Source organism: Phyllostomus discolor, chromosome 4, assembly GCF_004126475.2.
Source record: "Phyllostomus discolor isolate MPI-MPIP mPhyDis1 chromosome 4, mPhyDis1.pri.v3, whole genome shotgun sequence".
Lineage (NCBI taxonomy): Eukaryota > Metazoa > Chordata > Mammalia > Chiroptera > Phyllostomidae > Phyllostomus > Phyllostomus discolor.
In genome coordinates this window covers 35602231-35630009 of record NC_040906.2, presented here as the reverse complement: position 1 = coordinate 35630009, position 27779 = coordinate 35602231, and the positions used below count along the sequence as shown (strand labels likewise).

Sequence of the window (27779 nt, the reverse complement as noted above, 5' to 3'; positions counted from 1 at the left end):
GTAGTACAGGCTTCCCCCGCTGGGTGAGTGTTCTAGGAACCCATCTGTATCAGTGTACCAACTGGCGTTATTGTGAGAGGTTGTTTGGCTTCAGTGAAGTTTTTTGAAGACTCAACACCTTTGCCCATTTCATGATGGATAATTTATGAATGCACCTGCCCACACCATGCTGAGCGTTCAACAGTTTTTGATAGAAAATGTCATGACCCCCATGCTCTACCCTTCCTATTCACCCAGTCTTGCCCTGAGTAAACTTTTTGGTTTCCCTGGATGAAAAAAGTCCTTAAAGGGGAACATTTTGCTGATATGGAAGAGCTGAAAGAAAAAATGGCAGAAGCACTGAAAGACATCAAAATCAATGAGTTCAAAAACTGTTTTGAGCAGTGGGAAAAAAGTCTCGATAGGTGTATGGTATCAAGGGCAGAATACTTTGAAAGTGACTGAAATTTAAACATGAAGAATAAACACATACTTTTCAGTAAATAAATTCCATTTTTGGTGGGTTACCTCAAATAGCAGTGTGACTCAGCTGCCATTTCTACTAGAGAATGATGGCTGTGTGTGCATAGTTGGGAACTCAGAACAAGTGACTTGGGAATTTTATTATCACCTTACAAAACAATTTGTGGGAAAACTGCAGTTAGATAATTCCCTCCCTTCTTTCATGTTGTATATTGCACATGCATGCTTATTTGTTGCTTTACCTTAATAGGTGAGCTATGTATTGATTGTAAATATTATTTTGGTATTTATATTGGTGCAAGTCTTATTTTTCATTCAAATTACAGAAAGCAATATGGGGGAGGGGATTTTCACTGAATGTTTTATGTAACTTCTCACACTTGATGTTAAATAGATATAGCGATTATCTGCTGAGAGTCAGAAGAACTGAACTCTAATTCTCCCTTTACAAATAGTTACTACTTACTTTGGGTGACTCTGGGTTTACTTTCTCAAATCTTATTTTTACAACCATTTTAATGGAATAGGTTAGAGCTCATTAGAGGAAAGTTGGCAAAAGGTATTCTCAGGAAATGTATCTTGCTAGACATTATGACACCACTGGACTGGAACGTTTTTGACCTGTGACTTTAGGTTTGTAAGAAACATTTAGTGAACAGCCTGTAGTCCCTTGAGAACTTCCACTTTCCTAGATTCAATTTTCAGAGGAATTAGGTGAGAGTTCTGTGATAATGATGCTGACATCTAATTGTATTAGATGAGACGGGAGGGTTGGAGGAGAGCAGAATGAAGCCCATTGCTTAAGTCACTTGCACTGTGGGTCTAGAGCATCAGTGAACGAACACGGAGCCAGCTGTGGGGGTTTACCCATGCCATCAGAGAGTGTCCTTTAGTACACTTTGGTTGAGTCAGATGGCTGCATTTTCAGTAAGCACTCTGATAACATCAGTAACACAGAGGCCTCACTTTGGGAAATATTGCCAAGTTTAACAGAAACACTATAAGATTCTCTAGCAGCTCCTTGGTTCTAGCAGCTCACTAGTGTGAAAAGTTTTAGTATTTGTCTTGCTATCTTTCAACTCCTCTGGTTATTGACATCGACTTTCTGGCTATATGACTTCTTGTTCTTTTTTTTTTTTTTTTTGCCTCTGAGGCAATGAGAATTCACTTTTTTTTTTCAATGGCCTTTTTACTCACTGCAGAGCTCATGGCCTCTGGCCCTGCTCCTGACCGCATCTCTGTCTTATGTTTTACCCCCTACCTGAATCCCTGAATTTCACTTTACCCTTGGCCAGGCACCCTGGTCAGTTCAATACTCATCTCTCATTCAATTTAACCAGCTCCATTTTAGAGTTCTTTGCCCACTCTGTCATCCTTGAAACCTACACAGCCATGGAACGCCAATCACCCTCAGGGTAAGCTTGGGTAAAACAGGCCAGTTATGCTAACCACAGGCTTTTTAAAGAAGCCTAGTATTTGAGACTGTGGAAGAACAAAAAGAGGAAGCAATGCATGGAGATCACAGTGTCTCGTATAAACACCTCTGCTGAGAACATAATGAAGGTTAAATTGTGCCTGACACATAGCAAAGGCAATAGGGCTGTGGGTCTTGAGGGAAGTTGTTTGATAACATCATTGTAAAAGCAACCAAATCTGTAGAGTTGGTGCCATTGAAAGGATGCTATTTTGGGCTCATTTTGCAAACATTTTAAATAGAAGCTGTTTCTTAACAAAATGGTCTTTTATTTCCCCCTCATTTGACTAACATTTAGAACACTTTTCCTCAGCTACCACTGAGCTTCGTAGGACTTATTATAAAAATGCTCAGAAGCCCAGGCTGAGGGTTGCCCATGCTCATACTGACCTTTTCCTCTTCCTCTAGTTTCCTTTGCTTGTTTGACCTTGTGCCTGACTCACCTTTTCACTCATTGCAAGCCTGTATGTAGGTCAGAAGTAATTCCTTCTGGGCTATGGCATGGCTTGGTAATATGATTAGGTTCCCAAGAATTAGGAGGTATTTTTGTATTTATTCAGGCAAGAACTGACTGGTTTAAATTCTGGGTTTATTTCCATCTACAAAATTTTCAAGGTGTGGACAGGCAGATGCCCTTCATCAGACTCACCTGCGGGTGATTATGAAATATTTAAATTCCCAGATCCACTGCTGATTAACTGGATCTGAATATTGGGGTTTGGAGCTCTGGATTTTTGATCAAAACAACTGCTTCAGATAACTCTCATGCACAAAGCACATTGAGATCCATTGTGCTAGCTGCTGAATTTCCTCATTTTTATAATTTAAAATACCTATGAGACAACATGGAGCAAAAGACAGTACCATTTATACACATTCTTTTAGCACAACTCCATGAGCATATGGTACACTTTTAAACAAGTGTGCAGTGTTCCCATTTGTGTACCTGCTGATTTATGTTAAACAAAAGCCATCCAGTGCCTGCGGAGGTATGTTTAAGGCTTCCTCACTACTGCCATTGCACTGTTCTCATTGGTCAAGAATGTGATTCGGGTGTTAGAGCTTCTTTCCTATCAGCCAGTCAGTCATTCACTGGGTAAACAAACATTACTGAAAGTGAAAGGTTGCACATGTAATTAAAAAGGAAAGTTATACCTTCTCTTTTCATAATATTAGAAAGCCTGTCCAGGTAGCCTTTCTAATATTGTTGCCCTGGCCAAAGTGTGATGATAGTGCCAATTGCTGAACCAAACTGAGAAAACTGGATAATCCATTTTAAAGCTTAACTCAAGCTGAAATCCATAAGTAATCATAATAAAAAGCCAAATTTGAACTTTTATAATTGTGCACAAATATAGCTTTGTGGGGTTATAAAGTGGCTTGTGCACATTAGGTGTGAATTATAGACCATATGGGTAAGTCATCTGAACTTTAAATGGTAGTTTTAGACCATGTTGAGATGAGTCCTGAGTACTTGGTTGGGAGCTATGACCCCAATGGGTAGGGTAAGTCAGAGGAGAAAGACTGGAGTCAGGGAGACCTTTTGGGAAGATGTAATGGTCTTTTGGGCTGTTTTCCTTGCTGTTCTCTTCTGAAATCTGTATTTCTCTGTATATTTTATCATACAATATTATCAATCCCCAGCATAGTGGTCCAGGGGAGGATAGCTGATCCAAGCTGAAAAAGTTAGACTATCTCTCAAGAACATGGAATTTGGGATTGGGAGGCCTGAGAAGGGAAGTTGGCGGACAAGACTTGGATTCTGCTGGAGCTGGAGAAAGAGGTTCAGAAAACTTTTGCCGCTGCCTATGTAGGTTCCTGACTTTCCTAGCCTTTTTATTAAACCTTTTCTTGAATTTATGAAACTCAAAGTATCTGACTTCTTGCAATTGCAGGATCTTGTTAAGAAGTCTCTAAGGCTGTGAACTAAGCACAAATACGTGGCCCAGGGTCTAGAGAAGCTGAAAGAGAATATGCAGAGGAAGGTGGGGCAGATGCAGGCTTGGCCACTGCCTCATGCAGGTGGGTGAGCTAGCAAATCAGCAATGATGTGTGTGTGCTACAAAAATGCTGCTGCTTCCTTTTCATATCCAACTTTCCTGCAAGATTCACAGAGTCCACTTCTGGCCAAGATAGAGGTGTGGGTAGACACACTGTGCCTCCTTGCACAACCAAAATAAGGACAACAACAATTTAGAAACAAAAAACAACCAGTATCGACAGAAAATTGAACTGTATGGAAGTTTGACAACCAAGGAGTTAAAGAAGAAACATTCATCCAGACTGGTAGGAGGGGCGGAGTCACACGGCTGGGTGGAGAGGACTTGCAGAAAAGCCGCAGCTGGCGGACCCTGGGTGCGATGCGGCAGTGGGCAGACCCAGCAAGGTGGCAGATTGTGGAGGGGCACGGTGCACAAGGCGGCTGGTGGACCAGGAGGTCCCACATTCATGCGCAGATAAACCAGGCAAAACTGGTTTAGACTGTGCAACCCAGGGTCCCAGCACCGGGAAATAGAGCCTCAAAACACTGACTGAAAATGTCTGTGAGGGTTGAGGGGCTGGGAGAGACTCCCAGCCTCACAGGAGAGTCTGGTGGAGAGACCCACAGGGTCCTAGAAGGTACACAAGCCCACCCACACAGGAATCAGCACCAGAAGGGTCCAGTTTGCTTGGGGGATGTGGTGGAAGGGACTGAAATCCAGCAGAGAGTGAAGCAAGTGCCTTTGTTCCCTCTCGGACCCCAACCCCACATACTGCATCACAACCCAGTGACTGAGTTGACCCACCAAGGTGAACACCTAAGGCTCCGCCCCTCACTATGTAACAGGTGCCATCAAGACAAAAAAAAATGGCCTAAAGGAAAGAACGGATCAAAGCTCCAAAAATAATACAACTAAGTGATGAAGAGATAGCCAACCTATCAGATGCACCGTTCAAAGCACTGGTGATCAGGATGCTCATGGAATTGGCTGAATTTGGTTTCAAATTAGATGAGCAAATGAAGATTATGCTAAGTGAAATAAAGGACAAGATACAAGGAACCAATAGTTATGGGAAGGAAACTGGAACTCAAATCAATGGAGTGGACTAGAAGGAAGAAAGAAATAACCAAAGAGAAAAGAAGGAAGAAACAAGAATTCAAAAAAATGAAGAGAGGCTTAGGAACCTTCAGGACACCTCTAATCATTCCAACATCCAAATTCTAGGGGTACCAGAAGGAGAAGAGGAAGAACAACAAGTGGAAAAGATATTTGAACAAATAATAAAGGAGAACTTCCCAATTTGGGCAAAGGAAATAGACTTGCAGGAAGTCCAGGAAGCTCAGAGAGTCCCAAAAAAGTTGGACCCAAGGAGGAACACACCAAGGCACATCATAATTACATTACCCAAGATTAAAATAAAGTAGAGAATCCTAGAAGCAGCAAGAGATAAGAAGACAGTAACCTACAAAGGAGTTTCCATCAGACTGTCAGCTGATTTCTCAAAAGAGATCTTGCAGGCAAGAAGGGGCTGGAGAGAAGTATTCCAAGTCATGAAAGGCAAGGACCTACATCCAAGATTGCTTTATCTAGCAAAGCTCTCATTTAGAATGGAAGGGCAGATAAAGTGCTTCTCAGATAAGGTCAGGTTAAAGGAGTTCATCATCACCAAGCCTTTATTTTATGAAATGTTAAAGGGACTTATCTAAGAAGAGAAGATATAAAAACATGTATAGTAAAATGACAGCAAACTCACAATTATTAACAACCACACCTAAAGCAAAACCAAAACAAACTAAGCAAACAACTAGAACAGGAACAGAACCACAGAAATGAAGATCACATGGAGGATAAGCAACAGGAGAGTGGGAGGAGGAGAAAGGGAGAAAAGGTACAGAGAATAAGTAGCATAGATGGTAGGCAGGAAATAGACAAAGAAAGGGTAAAATAGTATGGGAAATGTAGAAGTTAAAGAACTCATAAGTATGATACATGGATATGAACTAAAGGGGGGGAATGTAGGTAGGAGAGGGTGTGCATGGTGCAGGGGAGTGAAGGGGGCAAAATGGGACGACTGTAATAGCATAATCAATAAACTATATTGAAAAAACAAACAAACAAACAAACAAACAAACAAAAAGATTCACAGAATCCAGAACCAAGTAAGACAACTCATTCTTAAGATTCTATTTTTTTTTGGACCACTCTCAGAATCAAAGTCTAAGTTGTCTACTGTTGCATTATACATTACTCTAAAACTTGGTCAACTCATAGCTTCTGGAATCTGGGAGCTGCTTAGCTGGGAGATTCTGGCTCAGGGTCCCTCACAAGGCCACAGTGAAGTACTGACTGGGACTGCAGTCATCTGAAGGGTCAACTGGGGAAGCATCCGCATCCCAGGTCACTCTTGTGGCACCTGGAAGGCCTCAGTTCCTCATTACATGGGCCTTTCCACAGGATGACCGTTTTTTTTTTCCAGAGACAGTGATCCAAGAATGAATGAAGGAGACCAAGTATTCAAATAGAAGATTTTTTAATAATCTATTTTTGGAAGTGACATCTCAGTACTTTTTGCCATAGTGTTTTCTAGAAGTTAATAAATCTAGTGAATATTCAAGGGGAAGGATTACACAAGGGCATAAATACCAGGAGTTGGGATTATGAGGGGCATTTAAGGCTTCCCACAACAATTTGAGATTAATTATTCTCTTTTCTTAATGCTAACTTGAACTGTTTCATTATGTAAAACCAAGTAAATTATTCTTAATATAATGGGATTGCAATAGCTTAAACAAGAGTTTGGGTTTTTTTTGGTGATAAAGGCAAGAGACAGACTAATACAAATAAATAATATTTTATACAATAAAATATTAAAAAGTAAGTATTGATAATCTTGGCAGTATTGAGCCCTGGTTCAGAACTGGAAAAATGATTTTGCATTTTGGTCACTGCAGTTACTATATACATAAACTGGAGCAAGGTCTAAACCCATTTAAGTCATAGTTTTATTGCCTATCAGAGGGTACCTGCCCCATGATGTTGTTGAGAGAATGCTATGCATGTGTATCAGTCAAGTCCCAGTAGAAAATAGATGTTCCACTTGAGTCAGGTGATTGAGAAGAGTTTAATAAAGGGAGTGTTCACAGAGGTGTGGGCAGGGTTAAAGCAAAGAACATGGATGGTGAACAGAATAGTTACCACCCCTAGGCCTGAAGGGACAGGGAGAGGAATCTGTAGCTCTAGGAGATGGCTGCTGGTGAGAGTTTTTTCATACAGGGACACAGTCAAACTTCTGTGACAGGACACAGAGGGAAGAATGCCCTGCCCTCATTTTTCTCCCTTCCACCCTTTTGCTTGTATATGTAAGTTTAGCCCATGTAGAAGTCAAAGAACAAGAGAGCCTAAAGATATAGTTCAAAGTAGTCAGCCTCCCATGGCACATGGAAAGGCACAGGACAAGAGGAAGACACATACAGAGTGGCTAAATATTCAGCATAGCATGTAAGGCACTACCATCAGTTATGTCAAAGAGTGAATACCTAGTTGATGTTTATTATTATAATTATTATTATCTTCTAATTAAGTGTATGAATGGAGATAACCCCCCAGTGAGAATGTACGTGGGGGAGGGTAGAGAGACTTCAAAGAATCTTCATTTTTCTACCCATGAAGATGAGGTTTGGCTATCCCATCATCAGAAACTTTAGGCAGAGTGGAGATTATCGAATTGCTTAGCATCATTTACCGAGGTCAAGGTAGGAGAAAAATCTCATTCACTACGTTATTCTAACCATGGGCCCATTAAGAGTTCTCTTCATTTTCTAATCATTTTGGAATGACAGAAAGCTTCCCACATGACATGTTCTAACAAGTCCTCAGATATGCCTTCAACTCCACCTTTGAGACGCAGTCTTGCTAGGCATGGCATGTTGTTCCAGCAAAGCTCTTCTCTCCAACTTTCCTCCCACCCAGCTGCCTGCTTCTCTCAGTTCAAATAGCTGTGAAAGGTGCCACTCCCACGTAATTCAGAGCAGAGTATTCTGGGGTTTCCTAAGCAGCAGGTTAGCAACCAGCAACAGATGGAGAAGCTGTGTAATACTGAGTAGAGGCTGCAAGGAGAGGTAGGCAATGCGGCACAGAGCCAAGTGGGCAGTCTGGGAGATGGAGGGCCAAAAAGCAGAGAGAGCTCTTGTTGCCAAAATAAAAAGATTCCCACAAAGTCGCAGATTTCACAGTCACACGTTCCCCTCCTCCCCGCTTTCCCCACAGCCCATCTCTGCATTCAGCAAACCTCATTTACCCATTTTTCTTGGGTAGTAATGTGCCATCTTTGTCCCCAAGTCTGACATTTCCTCTAAGGCTGAACTTCAACAACTCTGTTGTGCCTTTAAGGAGAAACCAACATGGTGCAGATGGCATTTCAAACATATTTGTTTCTGTGTCATCTGCTCTGAATATAAATATCAATTCAGTAACTTCACTGTTGTAAGTGATAAGTTGAAACATCATCAGTTGTTTTTTTAGTTAAATGACAGTAACAAAATGAAAATCACCATTAAAAAGGCTATATTTGCATATTTTTATGCTGTCAAAGAACATGGCACTAATGTAGCATAAGGAGAATTCTTAAACAGAAACATTACAGTTTTCAAAATCTAAGGAAGATCAAAAAATAAATGCTGAAACTTCATTTATAAAAAGATGCAGGGAACAGTTGTTCTACTGGCAGAATAATAATAGCACTTTCCAGTGACATTTTTAATAGCACATTAATTCAAAATTATACTTTTGAGAAGAAATGATTCCATCTACATAAACACTAAACGCATTCTAAATGCTTGGTATTATCATAATGACTAGAAATTAAATTAATAATGCTAAACAGTTAAAATCTGATGTAACTTTTTTTAATCTTTTGTATCTACATGAATTATTTCTCATCCCCATTGCTCTCTCACTCTGCACTTCATTTGTTGTTTTAATTTTTCAAAGACTTGAACAATTTTTTAAATTTTGAGAATATTTCACCTTTGAAAATTACCTTCAAAAAGCATCTAGAGTAATTTTGGATTGACCAGGCACATGAATAGCCATAGGGCCTGGTTGGTCAACACACACAGAGACACACATACAGTCCTGCTGCCGGGAATTGTCTTGCTGCTCTGTGGTATTTTCCTATATTTTACCATCAAGATGGCCGAACTAAATGTTACTATTTCAACTCTGAATGAATTGAGAGGAAAGGACATCTTTTCAGTCTAAGTAAGTTATAACGTCTGAGCAACATTTCATAAAATTGAAACCTCTGTAACTCAGGGGAAAAGGTTTCTAATCTCCTCCTGATATAGTCTTCAAAAGTACTACAACAAGTTTTGGTGAAAGGATTCCTTCCAGAGAGTTCTCTGTCTCTTTTCTTCTCTTTCAAGTATTCATTGGGCAGCAAATCTAATCCTGCTGATTTGTGGTGTCTTCAACGGCACCTAAGGCAACACTCATCTTGGTTTCAATAAGCAGGTACTATTGAGGCCTTCATAGACTCAGAGTCACACTTAGAAGAATTTGATTGTCTGATGTATATGCATCCATCTAGGGTAGCTCAGAGGCAGTGGGCATTTTCCCCAGGAAATGTAAACACGATCCAGAACCTCAAGCATTACACCTTGCTCCACCACTTCATCACTTGGCAGGCTTCAAATACAAGTCCTCAGGTTTCTTTGTTTCTTAGACTATATCACACCTTAAAAAGTGAGCAGGACATGCAACTGATTCTGAAGTACAGCATAAAATATGGCAGATTGTGCTTCACCCAGGATTCGCCTTCACTGCCAAAACACCCTGCTGCCAAAATGCCAGTGTGGCGTAGTCCTTGGCCATGAGAGCTGCAGCCATCACAGTGCCCAGATGAGGCTTTTCAAAATCTGTGCAAATCAGCTACCTTCCCAAAGCTGATATTTGTGATCAGTCTTGGGTCTTCATCACCCCCTGCCCCAGGCAGCCCCAAACCCAAATCTCAAGAGCAAAAACAACAAGTATATGCTAAACTACACATTCTCACAATCAATTAGGTATTAATTTTCAGAGTTTCATTGTTACCTGATGGAAAACTACAGTGATATTTGTTCTTTTTTCCAAAAAGAATTGGTGTGCATGATTCATTGATAGCTTGCCTTCGTAGATCTCCTTGCAATTTGTTGTTAGAGCAAGTCTCTACTCACAGATTAAAAGTGTACTGCTATTACTTTGCTTTGGTTCCCATGCACTCAATGTCTTCGCATTGAGTGCAATTGGTAAATCCCTTTATAGTGATTCAAGGCTGTCCTTGCATGGAATTTGTAGCTCCTGTTCTGTTCCCATAGCCTCTTCTTGGAACAGTTCATTGGGCCCAGGGCAAATTTGAATAGATCAAATTCAGATAACAAATACAACACAATTAAAATCTCACTGGACATCAGTTTATTTTTCTTATAGTAAAGAAGGGAAAAGTAATCAAATTTAGATAATAAATGTGCAAACACATAATAGTAACTTTTGCAGTTAAGAACAGTTTCATCTCCTGTATTATCTTACAAATTTTTCTCCCTAACACACTTTGGGTCTGACAGATTCAGTGCTGTGCCTCTACCTACTAATCATTTTTATTAACCATTAACTACACAGGTCCTTGTTATTTGAAATTTAAAAAGAGTCAGGGACTGTAATATAATAGATCCTTAGAATTAGGTCATTTGAAATGTTTTTTCCTCAATTCTTCCATATGACAAAGTTTGGCAGGTGAAATCCAACTGTCTTCACCAGAGAGGGCTCTCTGTTTGCCTTAGCTGGCGGCAATTTATTCTGCGTGTGTCTCTTTCATTTATGGCTGACCTCATGGAAAGTGAGGTTCATTTTACAGTTTCTACCTCAGTAGCTTTGGAAGTACTGTTCTTCAGTAGCTAACGTTTTTCTTTTTTACTTGCATCCCAGCACATGAATGGCTAGTGATGGAATCAGAGCCAGTGTCTTGAACAAATGAAATCAGACTAGGTGCCCCTCGGTCCTTTATTCTGGCCTAGACTGGTGTTTCAGTTTTATCTTGCATATCAGTTCACCTTTTGGCCATTCTGATCTCTGCCATGCAGAGCCCCTTAAAAAGTTTCCATTTATGAGAAAAGGTTAGAAATCAGTAATATTAATAAGAAATGAAAGAAAGGTAGGTTTCCACCCTGACCATTCAAAGGGTATGTGTATGCCATCTGAAGATTTCAATAATGACTTAGCCTTCACTCATTTTTCTACTTGGCAGTTAAGGGAGCCACCGTGCTTGTCCCCTTTCTGCTGCTTTGTACTAGGTATTAAAAGGACAAAATGAGAGACAAGGGAAAGGAACAGCTTTTACAAATGAATCTTAGAGTTCCAGTGCCTTTCAGAAGCAACAAATCATTTTTAATCTGACGACTCCTAATTAAAGTGATTGAGAGATAAAATGCACCCAATAAGTGTCCAGCACAGATGAGCTAAAAAGCCTGGTGGGTTGCAGAAGGCATTTAATGCTCCTAAACCTTTCTGAAAGTGGATGCCCTTGAAAGCTCTCATAGCAATGAGTTAAAGATCTCAGCTGGGGGTGGCTGACATGTGGTAATGACTATAATTTATAGCACACCAGCTCCATAATACCCTTTGGCCCACCAGGGTGCTGCCTGGAAGCTAGTGTGGCTTATGGAGGGTGGGAAGAAAGGAAGGGGAAAGGAAAAAAAAGACTCCAAGGCCCTTTTAGCAGCCTCTGCACTGTCAGCTTAGATTTCTGGGGCCTCTTTCAGAGACTAGTAACTTTGAAATCATGTCTTATTCAACTTCTGCTGATTTATGTCATAATGGCACAGTTATGTTTCTGACTTACATAGCCAGTTATTCCAGAAAGGTTGGCAGAAGCTCAGAGATGACTTTAATTTCATTCATTCATTCAGCAAGTATTAATGAAGCACCTATACTGTTCTAAGAACTATTCTAAGCACAAGGACAGATACACAAGACAGGCTTCTTAATTTCATGAAACTTAACATTCTTTAGGATAGAAGGTCCAGAGGCAAAAAAGAGACAGGAAAACAAGTAAACACAAACATGATCAAGATAAAATCTGATACCATATTACTTATACTGAGTAACAATCTAACATGATCTTAACACTTTCTCCTGACACCTGTAGTTTAGGTAGAAAGAGCTATGTGGATAGCTGAATGAGGAGGAGGGGAGAAAGGAGAAAAAGGTAAGAACTCAAAGACAGCATATTCTTTCTTTTTTAAAAGATTTTATTTATTTATTTCTAGAGAAGGAAGGGAGGGAGAAAGAGAGAGAGAGAGAGAAACATCAATGTACAGTTGCTGGGGGACGTGGCCTGCAACCCAAGCATGTGCCCTGGCTGGGAATCAAACCTGCGACACTTGGGTTTGCAGCCCGCACTCAATCCACTGAGCTACGCCAGCCGGGGCAATAGCATTTTCATAATATGTCAAAACAGGTCTTCTGATGTGGTTCCTAAGTTTTCTCTCTGAGGATAAGTTCCACAGCAAAATTTCAAAATAATTGGAGCAATGGCAGCATTATTGAAACAAGTATTTGGTTGGCCAACAGGTAAACTTGCAAGATTGTGTGACTTCTGACATACTAGCAAAAACCAAAAGTAATGGGAACAGCATGAAACAGTGGAGCAGAATGGATTTGGGTTTGATCTGGGTTCAAACTTTGTGGCTTATCCTTGGCTCTGTGACCTTGAGCAAGTTATTTATAATTTTCCAAGTTACTTTACAGTTAGTTCATAAAAAATCCCCAACAACTTATAATAACATGTCTCAGAGTCTCATTGTAAGAAATAAGCAAGATAATATTCATAAAGTGTCCAAAACAACACCTCTCCTATAAAAGATGAGTTGGAAATCAATGTATCAATTGTGTTTTTATCCTTAGTCATAAATTGTAATTCATGTATTGTACACCATCCAGTATCACGATAAATCAACAAACCATAATATCAATTTTTAAAATCCTCAGACATAGCTAGAAAACAAAGGTCAGTCCTTTAAGGACAGTTTTATCGTATTACCTTCAGGTAAAAACTGTTTTGTTTTAATATAAAAAGTTTTGATTTTGTGTATTCAGGATCAAATCTGGCATAGTGTTCCTTTGAGTATGGTCACTATACCAGTTATAGCTTTTGAGGGCTTTGATACTGTGAAACAACTTAATGAAAGATCAAAGGAGGGAAAATTCAAGGTTGATTCATAGCATCGGGCACAGTGTGAAGCAGCTGGTGCCAGGGAGATGGCAACTTGAGGACAGAGGTACCTTGATTTCAAAGAAGGAAAAAGAAATCTTCAACTTAACCTCTCTAATGCCTCAGATTCTGACAGAAAAATTTTCTGTGATGAAAAGAAAGAAGCAAAATGCATTTCAGGGGAAAAGGGGAAGGGTTTACAGGAACAAGTATAAAAGACACATGGACAAAAACTAGGGGGGTTGGAAATGGGAGGGAGGTAGGGATGGCTGGGGGTGGACTGGGATGGGGGTAAAAGATAGAAAACTGTACTTGAGCAATAATAAAAATAAAAATAAAATAAAATAAAAAATGTAGATGTTTGGACCAATCTTTTCCCCAACTGTCAGGTGACTGCGTATTATCTCCAGTCTTTCCAAAATGACTTAGGAAATCTCCCCCACCCAGGACTGCAGGGGCTTGAAAAACATCTTTTCACTCTGCTTTTGTGATGAATAAACAGGCAGGGCTTATGAAGTAAAATTATTTTGTTATAACATACCATGTGCTTCCAAATAATAAATGCGATTTTGGAGTAATGTCTTTTCAGAGAAGTGCGGGGTGGAATACAGGTATCTAGTCAGTCTATTAGGCATCATGTTTAAGGGTGCTGCTAAAGAAATTAACTCAGGCCCTGGGTTAGACACACACTTCTCTATTTTTATATTTTTTGAAAATAAGACCCAATTTGCCTAATTTTCTTTCTTTGCAAATTCAATCTGCTCTGCATACAGGATCTTGCCCTTCCATGGATTTTCCTAGGCACTCCTAGGTTGTCTGGATTTTCCCCCTCCCAAGCCTTTTCTCATGGCCTCTGTGTCTTCCACGTACTAGGTGGAAAGGGGGTTGGCCATGTGGCAAAAGGAAATTTCCATCTTTTGTGGTAGCCAGTGAGGTGAGCATTCCATTCCCTTGAGGTAATAATTCTGTGCAGCTTTTCAGAGAACCATTTTCAAGTCCCTACTGAACTGACAACGATGGGACTTCAGTCCCTGTTGCCTTTTTGTTCCAGTTCAATGACTTTTCTTCAACTCTGGTTTTCTGGCACCAGGTCTGGCTGAAGCTGGGGGGGAAAAAGCAAAATAAAAACAAAAAACACTCTTGTTGTGGGTTGCAGTGAACTTCACTTTTAATTCCCAATTAATGCGCAGCCTGAAGTCTTTTATTCGGAGAAAAATTGTGTTCATGTTTGTGGCAGAAAGGAATGTAGAAAAGTGACAGATATAAGGTGAGAGAAGAGGCAGCCTTTAATCATTTTGTTGTCAAAGTAACTCTGGATGGCCTTTGAAGAAAGCATTTTCCTTGCTGCTTCTGGAAAACAAGAGACCCCTCCCCTTGCCCTGTGTAGATTCTTTACCCAGATGGTTAAACTCCATACGGTATGCAATGCTTCTGAACCCAACATCCTTGCTACAAAGCACTCCACTTTATACATTCACATTTCAGAGAAACTGGATGGATCTCTTTCCTCCAACGAGAGAAAGGCTCTGGTGACTCAGTTTACAGGTAATCCTGATAGAGGGGCAGAAAACCGTGCAATTGGGCTGTTTGTGTTTCATTGAGAGGCTAAGTGTTAAAGCATATACTGTTTACACAGTAAAGGCCCTTTCTTCTTAATTCCTGTGTGGCTGGAATTATGCAGGAGAGTTAATTTTATGTAAATCATGCATTACTCTAATTGGGCACAAGTGAACATTCCTGTACATCTTATTTAAAAGAGAAATACAATGTTATTATGTGGATGCTGGTGCAGTGAAGTCTTCAACCTCCGAGGGGACGTCGGCGACGTCACTGGCTGTTCACAGCACTTGGGTCTGTGAGCTTGCTTACAATCCCGCTGGGCTCCTGCTGTCTGTGAGGAAGTGAGCCGCAGGCCTTTGGAAAGGCTGAGAGGTGGAACACTGGGCCTTCCATTCCCATTTCTTTCTTAACCTCCACTCATAGAGCAGTCATTTTTCTCTTTCTACTCATCTTTTCAAACCTAAACAATACTTTCCAATGGTTGGCTCTGCTTGGCAGTTCTGACCCGTATTTCCCCAGGCAGACCACAGATGGATTTGTCTTCTATAAGCAGGGGCTAGCGTGCTTCCTTTTTTGGTGTGCCTTTTCTAATGCTGCTCAGGGCTGTTTTAAGACCTCAGGGTTTTGCTTTCTGAGTGTAGCCAGATGAGATGCCACCCAGCAGCTGGTGATGACTGCCGTGGCCCGGGAGGGAGGGCTTAGCCTCTGTTCCTTTATTGTTTCTCTAGAGAGCAGGTCCAGTGCTTTGGGACAAGGCTGTCCTGAAGAATATAAAGAATCTAATCTGCATATCTAGAGGTCAAGAATTGGGAGGAAGAAAATACGCACATGACAAAACCTTTATTTTAAACACCTTTTCCTTCTCACCTGGAGGCCTGAAAAATCATGCTTGGAGTTGTGCCTTGGCCTCATTCTGCCCAGCTTGCCAAACCAGTTCCTCGCCTACCAACCCTGTGCACCCTACAGATTGGCCTCCTGAGACTTCAGGGCAAGGGGCCTTCCCAGGCCCATTTCTTCTGTTTTCTCACTGCCATTCTGTATTCCTGCAATCCTGCTCACATGTTTCTTCTTGAAAGTCTCTCTGAATGAACCATTTCTTAAATTTCTGTTTCCACAATTGCTCCCCTCCTCCCAACCTGTGTTTGCTGCCTTCATCTGTCCTACCTCTCCCCTGCACCTTTGATCTTCCCCTGTTTCTTGCTCCCTTTCTTCTCTCTCCATCCCCCACATTGTCATTTCTCACCTGGAGGGTTTTACTGGAAACGCCATTGTCCAGAGGTTATGAATGTGAACAGATGAAGTAACTTCTAGCTAAAATTTTTGTTTTTCAAGTAAGTAGTAAGGAGGTAGGAATGTTTCCCTAGTGGCCATAGTGTTTTCTCTTCATCTTTGTTCTTTAAGAGACTCCCAGAAGCACCACATATGAAAACCTGTTCAAAGATTAGATGGTTCTTATTCCCAAACACTGTCGTTTTGCTAAATCCCATGATACAAAACCTAGATTTAATATCTGACCTAATTGCTGCTTCAACTTCTCCCAGAAACATAATTTTAATTAAACAGTCTGGAATTTTCTGGTCAAGCACCAGTAAGGTATTCTGTCACTTGGGTTCTCTCCAACCCCCATCGAAAGACAAGACAATCTGCATGATAAGAACCCTTGCGGCCTGTCAAGCCACACCCCACCCCTGCACCCCAGGAAACAAGCTCTCCTCTAAAAATAATCCTTTCTCTTCACAACTCCTGGAACTCCCTTTCAGTCCATAGATGGGATGCTGCCTGATTCATGAATTGTTTAGTAAAGCTAATTATATCTTCGAGTTTATTCTGCTAAATTTTATTCTTTAAAATTAACTTCAGCTCAGGTGATGAGTAGTAATTTGTGTATGCTTCTATTTTTACATAATATAATAACAAATTATTTTTAATTATACAATTTTATATTGTGTTCAAGTTTGAAAGTTGGTTCAAATATTTTTCAATATAATCAAATGATACATTTTTGATAAATAAAAGTAAGAATAAGTACATTCCTTAACATTGTTGCTATTGTTAGTCAATGTGACAATAGTTATATTAACTCTTGGTTCTCAACCAGATTGAATGCCTCCATTAATGTGGATGAGTGGCTTTAACGTAGACCATACACAGCAGGGAAGGAGAGTGGTGTAAAAGCTCTGAGACTAGAAGGGCTCCTTGCAAGTAGTATGGGACATGATAGAAAATTAACGATATGGGAGAAGGGATAAAGATGCAAACATAATTTACAGAGCTTCAGTTCAAATCTTAGAAGGCTTCACTGATTCCTAAGAGGGATTGAAATTTATGCAAGAACCATACAGGCACATATGTGTAGCTTAATAAAGTATGCTTAAATGACTGTTAAACTTTGTAGCTCATTCTTTAGTGAGGATTCAGTTTCTTAAAAATTATTGTTTTGCTTTATAAAACCCTGAACCTATTATTCATAAAAATTATTTCAAAGGATATACACTAACACCACATTGTTTATCTCTTGGTGGTGAGATTATTTTATATTTCTGGCACATTTATACTTTCTAATTTTACTAGTTAAACAAGTATTTTTTATGCAACATATTTATCAACAATTTGCTGTACAATGTTGACAATCTGGGACCTTACTCTGCTTTGCTTTCATAGCTGGACTCATAAAAAGGCCTTTGTTTTCAAGGTCTACGTATGTCTGTGGAGGAGAATGAAGCTGCGTCATGGCAGAAAAGGACTGTAGCAGAGGATGGAGGCTTCATGCATGCAGTTAGAATCCTGAGAAGGGAGGAAAGTCCAGTATGGGGAGACATCCCCAAAGAGAAGGGCATAGAGTCCCCTCAAAATGCGTCTTCCAGAATGGGTTGACCTTGTGAGTCCCAGGAACTGCTGACTTAGGAGATCACTGTGGCTAAGGCTGGTGTGGCGGGAGTGCCTCTGATGGGTCAGGGAGACTGGCAGGTTTAGCAATGGCCGTGGCATCAGTAGAGGTAGAAAACCAAAACTTGCTTCTGTCCCCCCTATCCCCCTGACCCCCATGAGAACTGATTTTGGACTTCTCACTAACTTTGAGTTAGTTTCATGTGCTGAATTAAATTTGGTTTAGAAAAAATAAAGCAAAGCATTACTTTTTAACTTCTTACCTGATGTAAGAGAAATAATGCAAATTAATCAAAAAGTTAATAGTAAACAAAAAATGTAAGCTAAAACAACTTATTTAGTGTTGCCGGAGACAGATAACAAACAAGGTAGCATTCGCAGAGTGGGTATGCCAGCAAAGTACATTTTTGTCCAGAGTGAGGCTGGTAGGAGACCTAAATATGACCGGGTAGCCTGCACCTTCCTGATGCTGAGTTCGAAAAGCTATAGTTATTTGTATATTTATGTGTTGGTTACAAAAACCAGTAGCATGATTTTATATGATCCTTCATTTTTTACATAATATGAATGCTCATTTAAAGATATTGGTTAATTCAATGAAAAGGTTTCTCTCTGCTATTGATTTCCAGATGATGAATTACATAAGTGAAATATCTGCTATAACCGAGGAACAGTAACAGCTGGTGCAGGTGCTGCAAGGCTTTGGCGATGGGGAGAACCGTCAGAAGATAAACATTAGTGGAGGCTCTGATATGACTTTGAGATCACCTGTGCCATATTCCGACAGTCTGCCCTGACGTCCCCGCAAGGACTCCTGAGAATGAAGAACGTGGCCCTGCAGAGCCGCTGCAGTGTTGACTCACTCGTCCTGGGCCTAGAAACACATGAGAGGTTTAGGGTGTGTGCTTTAGCAGCCAACCTCTTTTAAAATGAAAGAATGGCCCTTCCTCTTGTTCAAATATGATACCGGCAGACTCATTTGAAAAAAAAAATAGAGAAGCTGTATTGTTTCTTAACTCGATATTGCCTTATTTTTCCAGAACCAGCTCTCGTCTCCAAAGGTATGAGACACCCCTTTGAATAAGTGTGATTAATGACTCCTTCTAACTCTGACCATATGATTCCATTAGGCTTTATTTTACTGATGAAATATAGCTTGTTCTTATTTACTTTTACAAAAAATACACATATTACCTCCCTGAAAATAATTTTCATATATTAAAGGTGTATTATGTGCATACTATTGTGCTAAGCCCAACATGGCTAGCACCAACATTTCTTGTTTATTCCTCCTAACCCCCACAGCGGACACAGAAGCCATCTTTCTCTCCGTTCTAAATACAAGGCGTCAGGAAATTGGGCAGCCTGTCCAAAGTTGACGAGTAATAAAGCGAACTCTAGCCTGGAGCCCATTTCTGTTTTGCTTCAGAGGCCAAATTTTAAATGCTACCCTCTCCTTGGAGGGACCCAATCCCCAGGAAGCCCCCAGTCAGCCTGAGTCACCTCATGCCAGTTCTAATTCTTCGAATAGAACTTAACAGTTTTGTCGTTGTTATTGTTTAATTCATCTTCACTTTCCATTTCCTCTGCTAGAATGCCAACCTGAGAGCAGAGACCTGTTATTCACTTCATTGCCACACAACAGCACCCAGAATAGTGTCTGGTACGTTGTCAGCACCCCATAAATGTTTGTTGAATGCATGGAAACAACAGGCAAGGCATGGATTTTCTGCCTTTTTGCTGCTCCCAGGCTAAGGGTAAGACAGACTTGCATGGGAAATCAAGAAATAACATGGATAGTAGCATAACAGGATTTGGAAGACTGCCAAGGGAGTCAGGGAGGCCTCACTGATAAGCTGTTTTTTTGCTGTCGGTATTGTGAAGAGAAGAAGGGAACGAAGAGTGCATGAGGAGTGGGTGAAATCTCTGAAGCAAGTGGGCGGAGTTTGTGTGGAGAATGAAGGCAACCTGTGAATCTCACTGTGAAGATGCATATCTACGCAGCTGGATATTTGGTCTGGTGGGTTCCTGTTTTCACAGCCTTTGTTACATTCTTTATAATTCTTTACTTCTCAGTGTTCCCCATGGGCTATGAGATCTTTGATATAAGGGACCAAGAGGATCTGATGGTGAGTTCATTTCAGGCAGGGACTCCAGCTTATTTTTCTTTGTTCTCTCATAGATGAGCATGGTGCCGACAATTGGTGGCCCTCGGTGCATGTATAATGGACAATGAATCAAGAGATGAATTCATCGAGGGATGAATGGATGAGTGAATGACGAGGCTTAATGGCCATTTATTTAGAAAGAGTTTTGCATTTAAATTGCGGACAGCAAATACAGTGAATGTGGTCTTAGGTAACGATAATAAACGTATAGAGCCTGGGTTTGATGATCTCGAATCTTGGAATGAAAGAGAAAATTGAGATATGACATGTGAAATAACCTGCTCTTAGTTCCGTGGCAAATCTGTGGTCAAAGCAGGACTTGAATTTAGAGGCCATGGCTCCCAGTTAAATTTGGTTTCTGTAAATTTGATTATGTGCTGTGCTGGTGAGATCACAGCTACAGTAATCAGTGCAATTCTGAATTCAGCACTTAAAGAAATATATTGACAAGGTAGAGTTTGCCCAAGGAATGACGATGCAGGTGCTAGGGAGATGTGGAAACCATAGTACATGAAGATCAGATGAGGACAGTAAGGATGTCTCATCTGAAGAGGAAAATATACTTGCAAAGGGACTGTGGGGTGAGTGGAAAAGCATGGTATCTGCCCTAATATTTTAAAATAAATAATTGATTATTCCTTTGCTCCAGAGAGGTAAAATAGTATGGGTAGAAACCATAGAGAAATAAATTTTAACTCAATATGAGAAAAATTGGTCCCCAAATTGAAATTGTCCAAGAATGGAATTCCAAATTCATATGTGAGGGCAATCTGGCTGTGACATGGGTCACCCCATTGATCGTCAGGGTTGATGTGGCTGATCTGGCTGGCTAGGCAGGTGTCCCCTTCCTTTCTCACTAATCCATATGTGTCTCTCCTGAAGCTGCAAGCTCGGCTGAATAGGACAACCTTCCCAACTAGAGGAGAGGACTGGTCTTTGGTCCAGGGTAAATGAGTAGCTGTGCTCCCCTGCTAGAACCTCCAAACAAGCTTTCAAGGTCCAAATTATAAGAAATATGCAAATAGAGGCAATATGATTATCTGTCTGGACTAGATTGTTCCTTTATAGTAGAGATCATGTTTCATTTGTGTTTCCCCAGGACCTGGAATAGTGCCTGGTATATAGCATATGCTCACTTAAGATTTGTTATTGCATCTTTTCAAAGGGGTTCTTTCATGAAGTGGGTAAACATGGAGATGAACAAGAATGTATTATATTATTAACTCCGAGGACTTTTTCAACACTCAGGTTTATAATGCTTTGGTAAAAATTCATACAAAGTAATGTATTAATACTTAACAAAGCAAGTCAATTTCATACATACAAGTAAAAGTCAGTGAAATTGTTTCTTTTTAAGCTCTATAAATCTTGTGATGTTTCATTTTTGCTTTTCTTGTAGGAGGATGATTTGTTTGCCACAACTCCTGTCTTACAAAGGAGATCAGGACTAGTTACATTTCTGCACCTGTTACCCAAACCAAAATTCCATGCAGAAGTTTGAATGGAGTTTGTTTTGTACAAGAAGCATAGAACCCATATATGGAAACACCTGAATGATGATTATGCCAATAGATTCACACTTTTCAAATTGATGACTAACCTAGAAAAACAGGCTTTTCACAGCATCCTAAATGCTACTTAGATCATCCCCTTTCAAGGTCTTGGCAAATGCCTTAAATACCACTTAAGGAACCATATTTTTCACTGAATATTTTATATTCAGAATGTGATTTGGTACTTGTGTGTGTGTGTGTGTGTGTGTGTGTGTGTTTGACATAAGAGTGTCACTCCTTTTAGCTCATGTAGAGGTAATTTGAAGACAAGAAAGCTTTATTTAGATTTACTATATTTGCCACAGAAAGCTATGAAGAACTAACTAATACAAAGCAATTATTTGATTTGTTATTTTTATCTTTTTCTTTGAGAAATTTTGTTAATTTTTTCCCAAAGTAGTCCTACCTATTTGTATGCTCAAATATCCACCAACTGCCCACTAAGCTCTTTCAGATGCCATGGGATTCATTTTTTATCTCATCATATAAATGTGCTTCAAACATATTTCTTTTTTTATAAAATATCATCATCTTAGTTCCATTTCAAATAATGACGCTGCATTAATCATAAGGCTATTCATGAGAGATTTGGTTGTGACTCAAACTTCTTTTTAAAGAACTGTATACTATAAATATAGTAAGGTTCTTCAAAGAATTCATGATTTTGGTGTTTTACATTTAATGATGTTATTAAAAATTTCTGGTAGTTGTTAATTCCACTCACCTAAATGGAACAGATTTTGTGCTCCGTGTAGTCCTAATATTTAACTTGTTCAGGACCCTTTGGATATATGCATTTAACTGGAATATATGCATAACTTGGATATATGCATTTAACCTAAGGTGTTTTGCAAATAAAAATGAATATCTTCTTTCCCTCTCTGTTATGAGTTAAAACATGTTTCCTTTCCTTTCCTTTTTCTTTGATTTAATTTATATGACAGAGATTTTCTGCTCTGGGGATGAAAACAGAGGACCAGGAAGAAAGTTGATGAAATAGAGGTAATTCAAAGATCTGAAATACTTTATCCTCACTTGATATAAAGTAAATTTTTTTTTCTTTTCTAATAACAATCATTTCCCTTGATCTGGGAACCACTCAAACCCTAGCCACTGAGTCCTGTGTAAACTAATGCCATGTCTCAAGATGTGGAGAAAGATGAAAAACCAGTACCTGCAGAGATTGTACTATATTGATTATATTTACAGTTATGAGATACCGCAAAGTTAAGAATGCCATTTTTTCTCATTACTGAGTATTTATTATATATAACAAATACATGGGAAAGAAAAAACTATATTGTGTGATATAAATAGTTTATTTACATTACAGAAAAACATCAAGACAATGTATACTATTTCAAATATATCCATACATAATCAAATATAGCTGTAGTACATGTTTTCATTGGTGTAGATTACCACAAATGCAAGGCAACATGTGTAGATCTTGTCTTATTCTTTTGTCTATAATACTGTATTGTGTAGTCCAAGCTTTCGGTAGTTCGGCCACTGTGCAACATGCTCCCTTCAGATTAACCTCGTGGATGCTCTTGTCGTGTTGTCTGAGCTGTAGTGCCCTGTGTTTTGCTTCTGTCTGTGAATTCTGTTGCTTCTGGGGCATTTCCTAGAAGGTTGGAAAGTATACAAAGCTTAGTCCACTGCTATTACCTAAAGTTTGGTCCTGCAATCACAGAGTGAAGTTGTAGATTCAGTAAGTTATTAAAATAGTTCAGATAAAATAATTTATTAGTACTGTAGCCAAGTTGCAGTCGTCTTTAAGTGCACGTTGAGGAGAACTGAAGCACAGAGGTGGATGTTGAAGAGGAACATGTTTACCTGGTTCTCAACTGTTTACGCATTGCAGCACAGAGAGAGTGAGCACAGTGCAATCAAGCAAACTGTGAGCCCTTCTAATCTCACTTTAAAGGTCTTCAGAAATTTTATATTTTAAATTTCCAAAGGATGACTGTTATATTGACATTTCAATGCTACAAGTTTAAATCCCATCAAACCAGAGAAGGAGCTAACTGTTCACAATGCAAAAACACATTATTTTGGTTGAGCCTAATATCATTTTTTTGTGTTAATACTATAAGCTAAGGACATAAATTGGTACCAGTTATTTAGCTTCTATAAAAGCTAATATTCAGTCAAATTATCTGAAAAACTCTGATCTAGTATCTCTTGTCAAAGCATAAAAGGCTTTGATGATGCAAATGAGAACATGAAGTTCATAAAAATCCTATCATAATAAGCTGTATCAGAGAATGGATAAATAAAAAGAATATATATATATATATATTCTTTTTATTTATATATATATAGGGGGGTGCAGAGGGTAGATCTATCAAAATGAACATGGAGCCAGAAGTCACATTTTAGCAAGTGGGAGCTAGAGATAAAAAGATTGAAAATCCATCTTCTCAACAGTGCAATTCTTTTTATTTCTCCAGATATTTACTTTTTTATAATATATGTCATATTTAGGAAGAAGGCAGGTGCTTGACTAAAACAGTAAAAACAAGGGGAAGAAATTAGGAAAGTATAAAAGGGGAGAGTCCAGATGATGAAGAGGTTAAAAAAACTGAAGAGTGAGAGGATCTCTGCTTCGTGCAATTTTTAAAATCTTTTAGCAACTGGACATTTTGGAATCAATCTTGATAGACACATGAGACCAGGTCACCAAAAAAGGAGGGTTTTGGTAGTGGGGAATGGCCAAGTTGGAATGTCTGGTTTTTGAGCAGAATGTTTTCGAGTAATTAAAATTAATTCCCACTGGGAACAGTGTAGTTTATTGACTAGTTTGACCCTGGGAAAGACTTTGGAAGGCCTGGATGTCCTAAATTAGCATTACAGTAATGCTAATTTAGTTCATGAGCTATTTCCCTTCCTCAAAAGTAAATAGAAGATAGGTTTTGTTCATTTTAACATAATGACCACATGCCTTGAAAAAATGGCTTGCTGTAATTTGGAGCTCAGTTGAGGCTGCCTTGACCATTGCAGTATACATCATGGCCAACCAAGGGTGAGCACGAGCAGAGGTTGGGTGGTTAAGTGCACAGGCTCTGACAGTAGGCAGCCCTTTATTTCTGCGCTTATTGTTCAGCTGGCTACACTCAGCCTTTTGTTAACTTCTCATACCTTAGAGTACTTACCTTGAAAATGGGGATAATTGTACCTTCCACATCATGCTATTAAACATATGTGTCTGTGTGTATGTATACATATAAAGGATATATACATATATTATGTAAATACATATATATACACACACATATATATGTGTACACACATATATATGTATACACACACACACATATATATATATATGGTGAAGTTAGGACCTACATATTCCAGTTGTTTTTATTATGCATGGGAATGGCACTGTGATTAATAACAGACTTGAAAACACCTGCTATTTAATGTTTTGCATCTTCATCAGGACCTGAAGTAGCAAATTCAATTATGATGAGATTATATCTACTACATATAAATTTTGTTTTTCATATTCTGATATTGCTTAGATATTAGAAAGCTCCCTCAGTGTAATATATGGCACAGTTTCCTGTGTTGTAGATTCTTTTCTATCTTTTCTTTCATACTCAGTGTTTTTGGTTTCTTGAGTCATCTTTATGTTTCCCAGAATCTATTTTAATATAATCCACTGACTCACTTGGCATCTAAATGTGTGAGTCTAGCTGATGGACTCAACTTGTGTTAGAGCAGCATAAAGCTCCAGTCGATGATCTTCCCTTAAGCCTTTATGCTGGGCAAGGATTTATGAACCACATTTTGTCTTTTTCAAGAGCAAACGCCACACTTGTCCTCAAAGAAGACAGTGTGATACAGAGAGTGAGATATATTATTGCCTTTATTTTCTAAAGGTATGATGCTTTCTTTTATTTTCTTCCCTTTTGAAAATAATTTTTTGGGAACCATTCTGATTTACTGTAGAGCTGTACAAACGAATGAAAAGTCTAAATGCCTTGTGAATTTGGCAAAAACCTTGAAAACTTCCTTAGAACTTTTTTCTCAAGGAGAGTAAAAACAGATCAGAAAGAACCATCTTCAATAATGTTTCTGGCTAGACAGGACATAAACGATATACATTTGGTTTAGAATCTAATTCCTGGTACCATGAATGGGCACACTAATAAAGCTAAGCAAGTACCTGGCCTCACTCCGTTACTTCAAGCCCAATGTCATATATCACTAATTAATCATGATTTTCTGTCCTGTTGAAATTGGATGACATCTTTTTATCTTTCTCAGCCTAGCTCTCTGGGAAACAGTTGCCATTTAATTGTCATGGAGGTTTGAGAGAAAACCTTGTTTTGACATTTGCTGTACATTTCCATATATCAAAAGTTATATGTACTATGACATAATTTTTGTCATTGTAATTATTTACTCTGAATTTTGTGATTAAAAGTTCTTTTGTTAACTTAAGATAAAAATATATTTTTGTTTATATCAAATATGTTAAAATAATTATATCTAAGAGTTACACTAGGAAATATGTGCCATAAATGAGAGATATAATTGGATACTTTTATAGGCCTCATTTAGAATCTATTTTAACCTCATTCAGCATACTGATCTGGATAAATAAGGAAACACTGGTCATCTAAATAGTCTTAAAAGTTTAAATTAGGACTGACTTTTGTAGTTGAAAGAGAAGAGTGTATTTAAACAAAGACTGGGAATTATACATAAGAGGGGGGAAAAAAGACCTTTGCTAAGAAAGTAAATAATCTTCATTAGAATGCAAAAACTAAAAAAATAATCTGGCCCTGGCTGGTGTGGCTCAGCAGATTGAGTGCCAGCCTGTGAACCAAAGGGTTGCCAGTTTGATTCCCAGTCAGGGCACATGCCTGGGATACAGGCCAGGTCCCCAGTGGGGGGCATGAAGAGGCAACCACACATTGATGTTTCTCTCCCCCTCTTTCTCCCTCCCTCCCCATCTCTAAAAACAAACAAACAAACAAACAAACAGACAAACAAATAAATAAAATCTTTTAAAAAATCTGTAGTACTCCATCATGAAACTCAGTATCTTTCCATTTGGTTATTCAAATGCTGTTTTGATGAAGAAGGAGGTCTCCAGAGCATGGGTGGTTGCAGAGTCCATGAAAGGACTCATAATCAGAGTGACCTGGTTAAGACAAGAAGGAACACCACCTCCCTTTATTTGGGTGGCCACTGAGTGCAGCTACTGACCTTGTGATGCAGAGGACCACCACACAGATGACGGCAATCTGAATCGTTCCAATCACAGCTGCAATTAAGACGTATTGAAATCGTACAGGGCCCGGCACAACATACAGTACACTGTAGTCCTTTTTTTCACAGTGTTGTCCAGTATAACCAGCATCACACCTGGAAAAATTATAATGTCTAGTTACCTGAAGCTTCTGGACTTCTTTTTATTGTTGCCCTATAAGCATTTATCCTCATCATGAAAGCAGGGCTTTTCGTTTCCTTCTCTGAAAGAAAATCTACTCTGTAGATATTAGTTCTCCACTTCTTACATTCAAAAAAGATCTCTTTGTGTTTCTATTTTTAAAAATATGTAGTTTCTTTTTATGCTTAGAATAAAAAAGTTTGATCATTGTTCTTTCTATATTTATTTTTCAGGTAAGCCTTATGTTTTATTTAACTTGTTCCTTCATCAGCCTAAGTCAATATGATTACCTGAAAAAATAAAGGTTTCTTTCTGATGACATGGGTATAAAAAATAAGGCTCTTTTATTTGTTGATTCATTGATGTATTGATTTTTGGATACAGCATCCTCTATACTATTAGAATACATGATAAAAAATGTTAGGGCCAGAGGTGCAATAAGAGTAATTTTTTTAATTTGCTGGTCATAAAGTTGTCTGCTTATGTTAGAGAGTTAAATTTCAGTAGAAAAAGGAAGTAATTATGATGTAGATGATACAGTTTTGCAAAACAAGCCCATGTGCTGTTCATCTGAGAAGGAATGCTGCTTCTCACTCAGTCCTCATCAGAGAGCTCAGCCAGATAATCTGCCTATTACAAGTAGCATCTCCCAATGAAACAAGAGAACAGCTCACATAAAAACAATACTGATGGGGATCAATTTGTCACTGACTTTGTACAACTGTTTTAGTATTTCACTTTGAATTTCTCCTAACTGCATCCTGGGATCTTTCCTGTCTGCCTCAGAAAGGTTTAATAACAGCAACTCTGTAGAGGATGACAGGCCAGCTGGAGCAACCTCTCACCTCACTTTGCCCTGCTTCAGTGGAAGGCAGGCACTAATGTATTCAGAGAAGGAAAACATGAAAGGAGACAGTTCTTGAGAAGAGAGGTGTACGGGAGGAGGACGGGGTAAAAAGAGAAGAGAAGAAAGACAGAGGGAGAGAAACTCCTTTCCTGTATAGCTATATACAACCTATTTCACCATAGGTCACTTGTACATT

The 27779-nt window shown here is 39.1% G+C and overlaps 1 protein-coding gene across 1 annotated transcript in view; it reads right to left on the bottom strand.

Annotated features, from left to right (window-relative positions):
- Positions 1-21545: 21545 nt before the first annotated feature.
- TMEFF2 (transmembrane protein with EGF like and two follistatin like domains 2) overlaps positions 21546-27779 on the bottom strand; it is a 231660-nt gene continuing 225426 nt past the window's right edge. Inside the window, exons 9-10 of the mRNA XM_028510576.2 lie at positions 26553-26711; positions 21546-22956 (exon numbers count right to left, since the gene is read on the bottom strand). Of these exons, the coding sequence (XP_028366377.1) occupies positions 22860-22956; positions 26553-26711 (256 nt within the window). The 3' untranslated portion in view covers positions 21546-22859. The remainder of the gene's footprint in view (positions 22957-26552; positions 26712-27779) is intronic.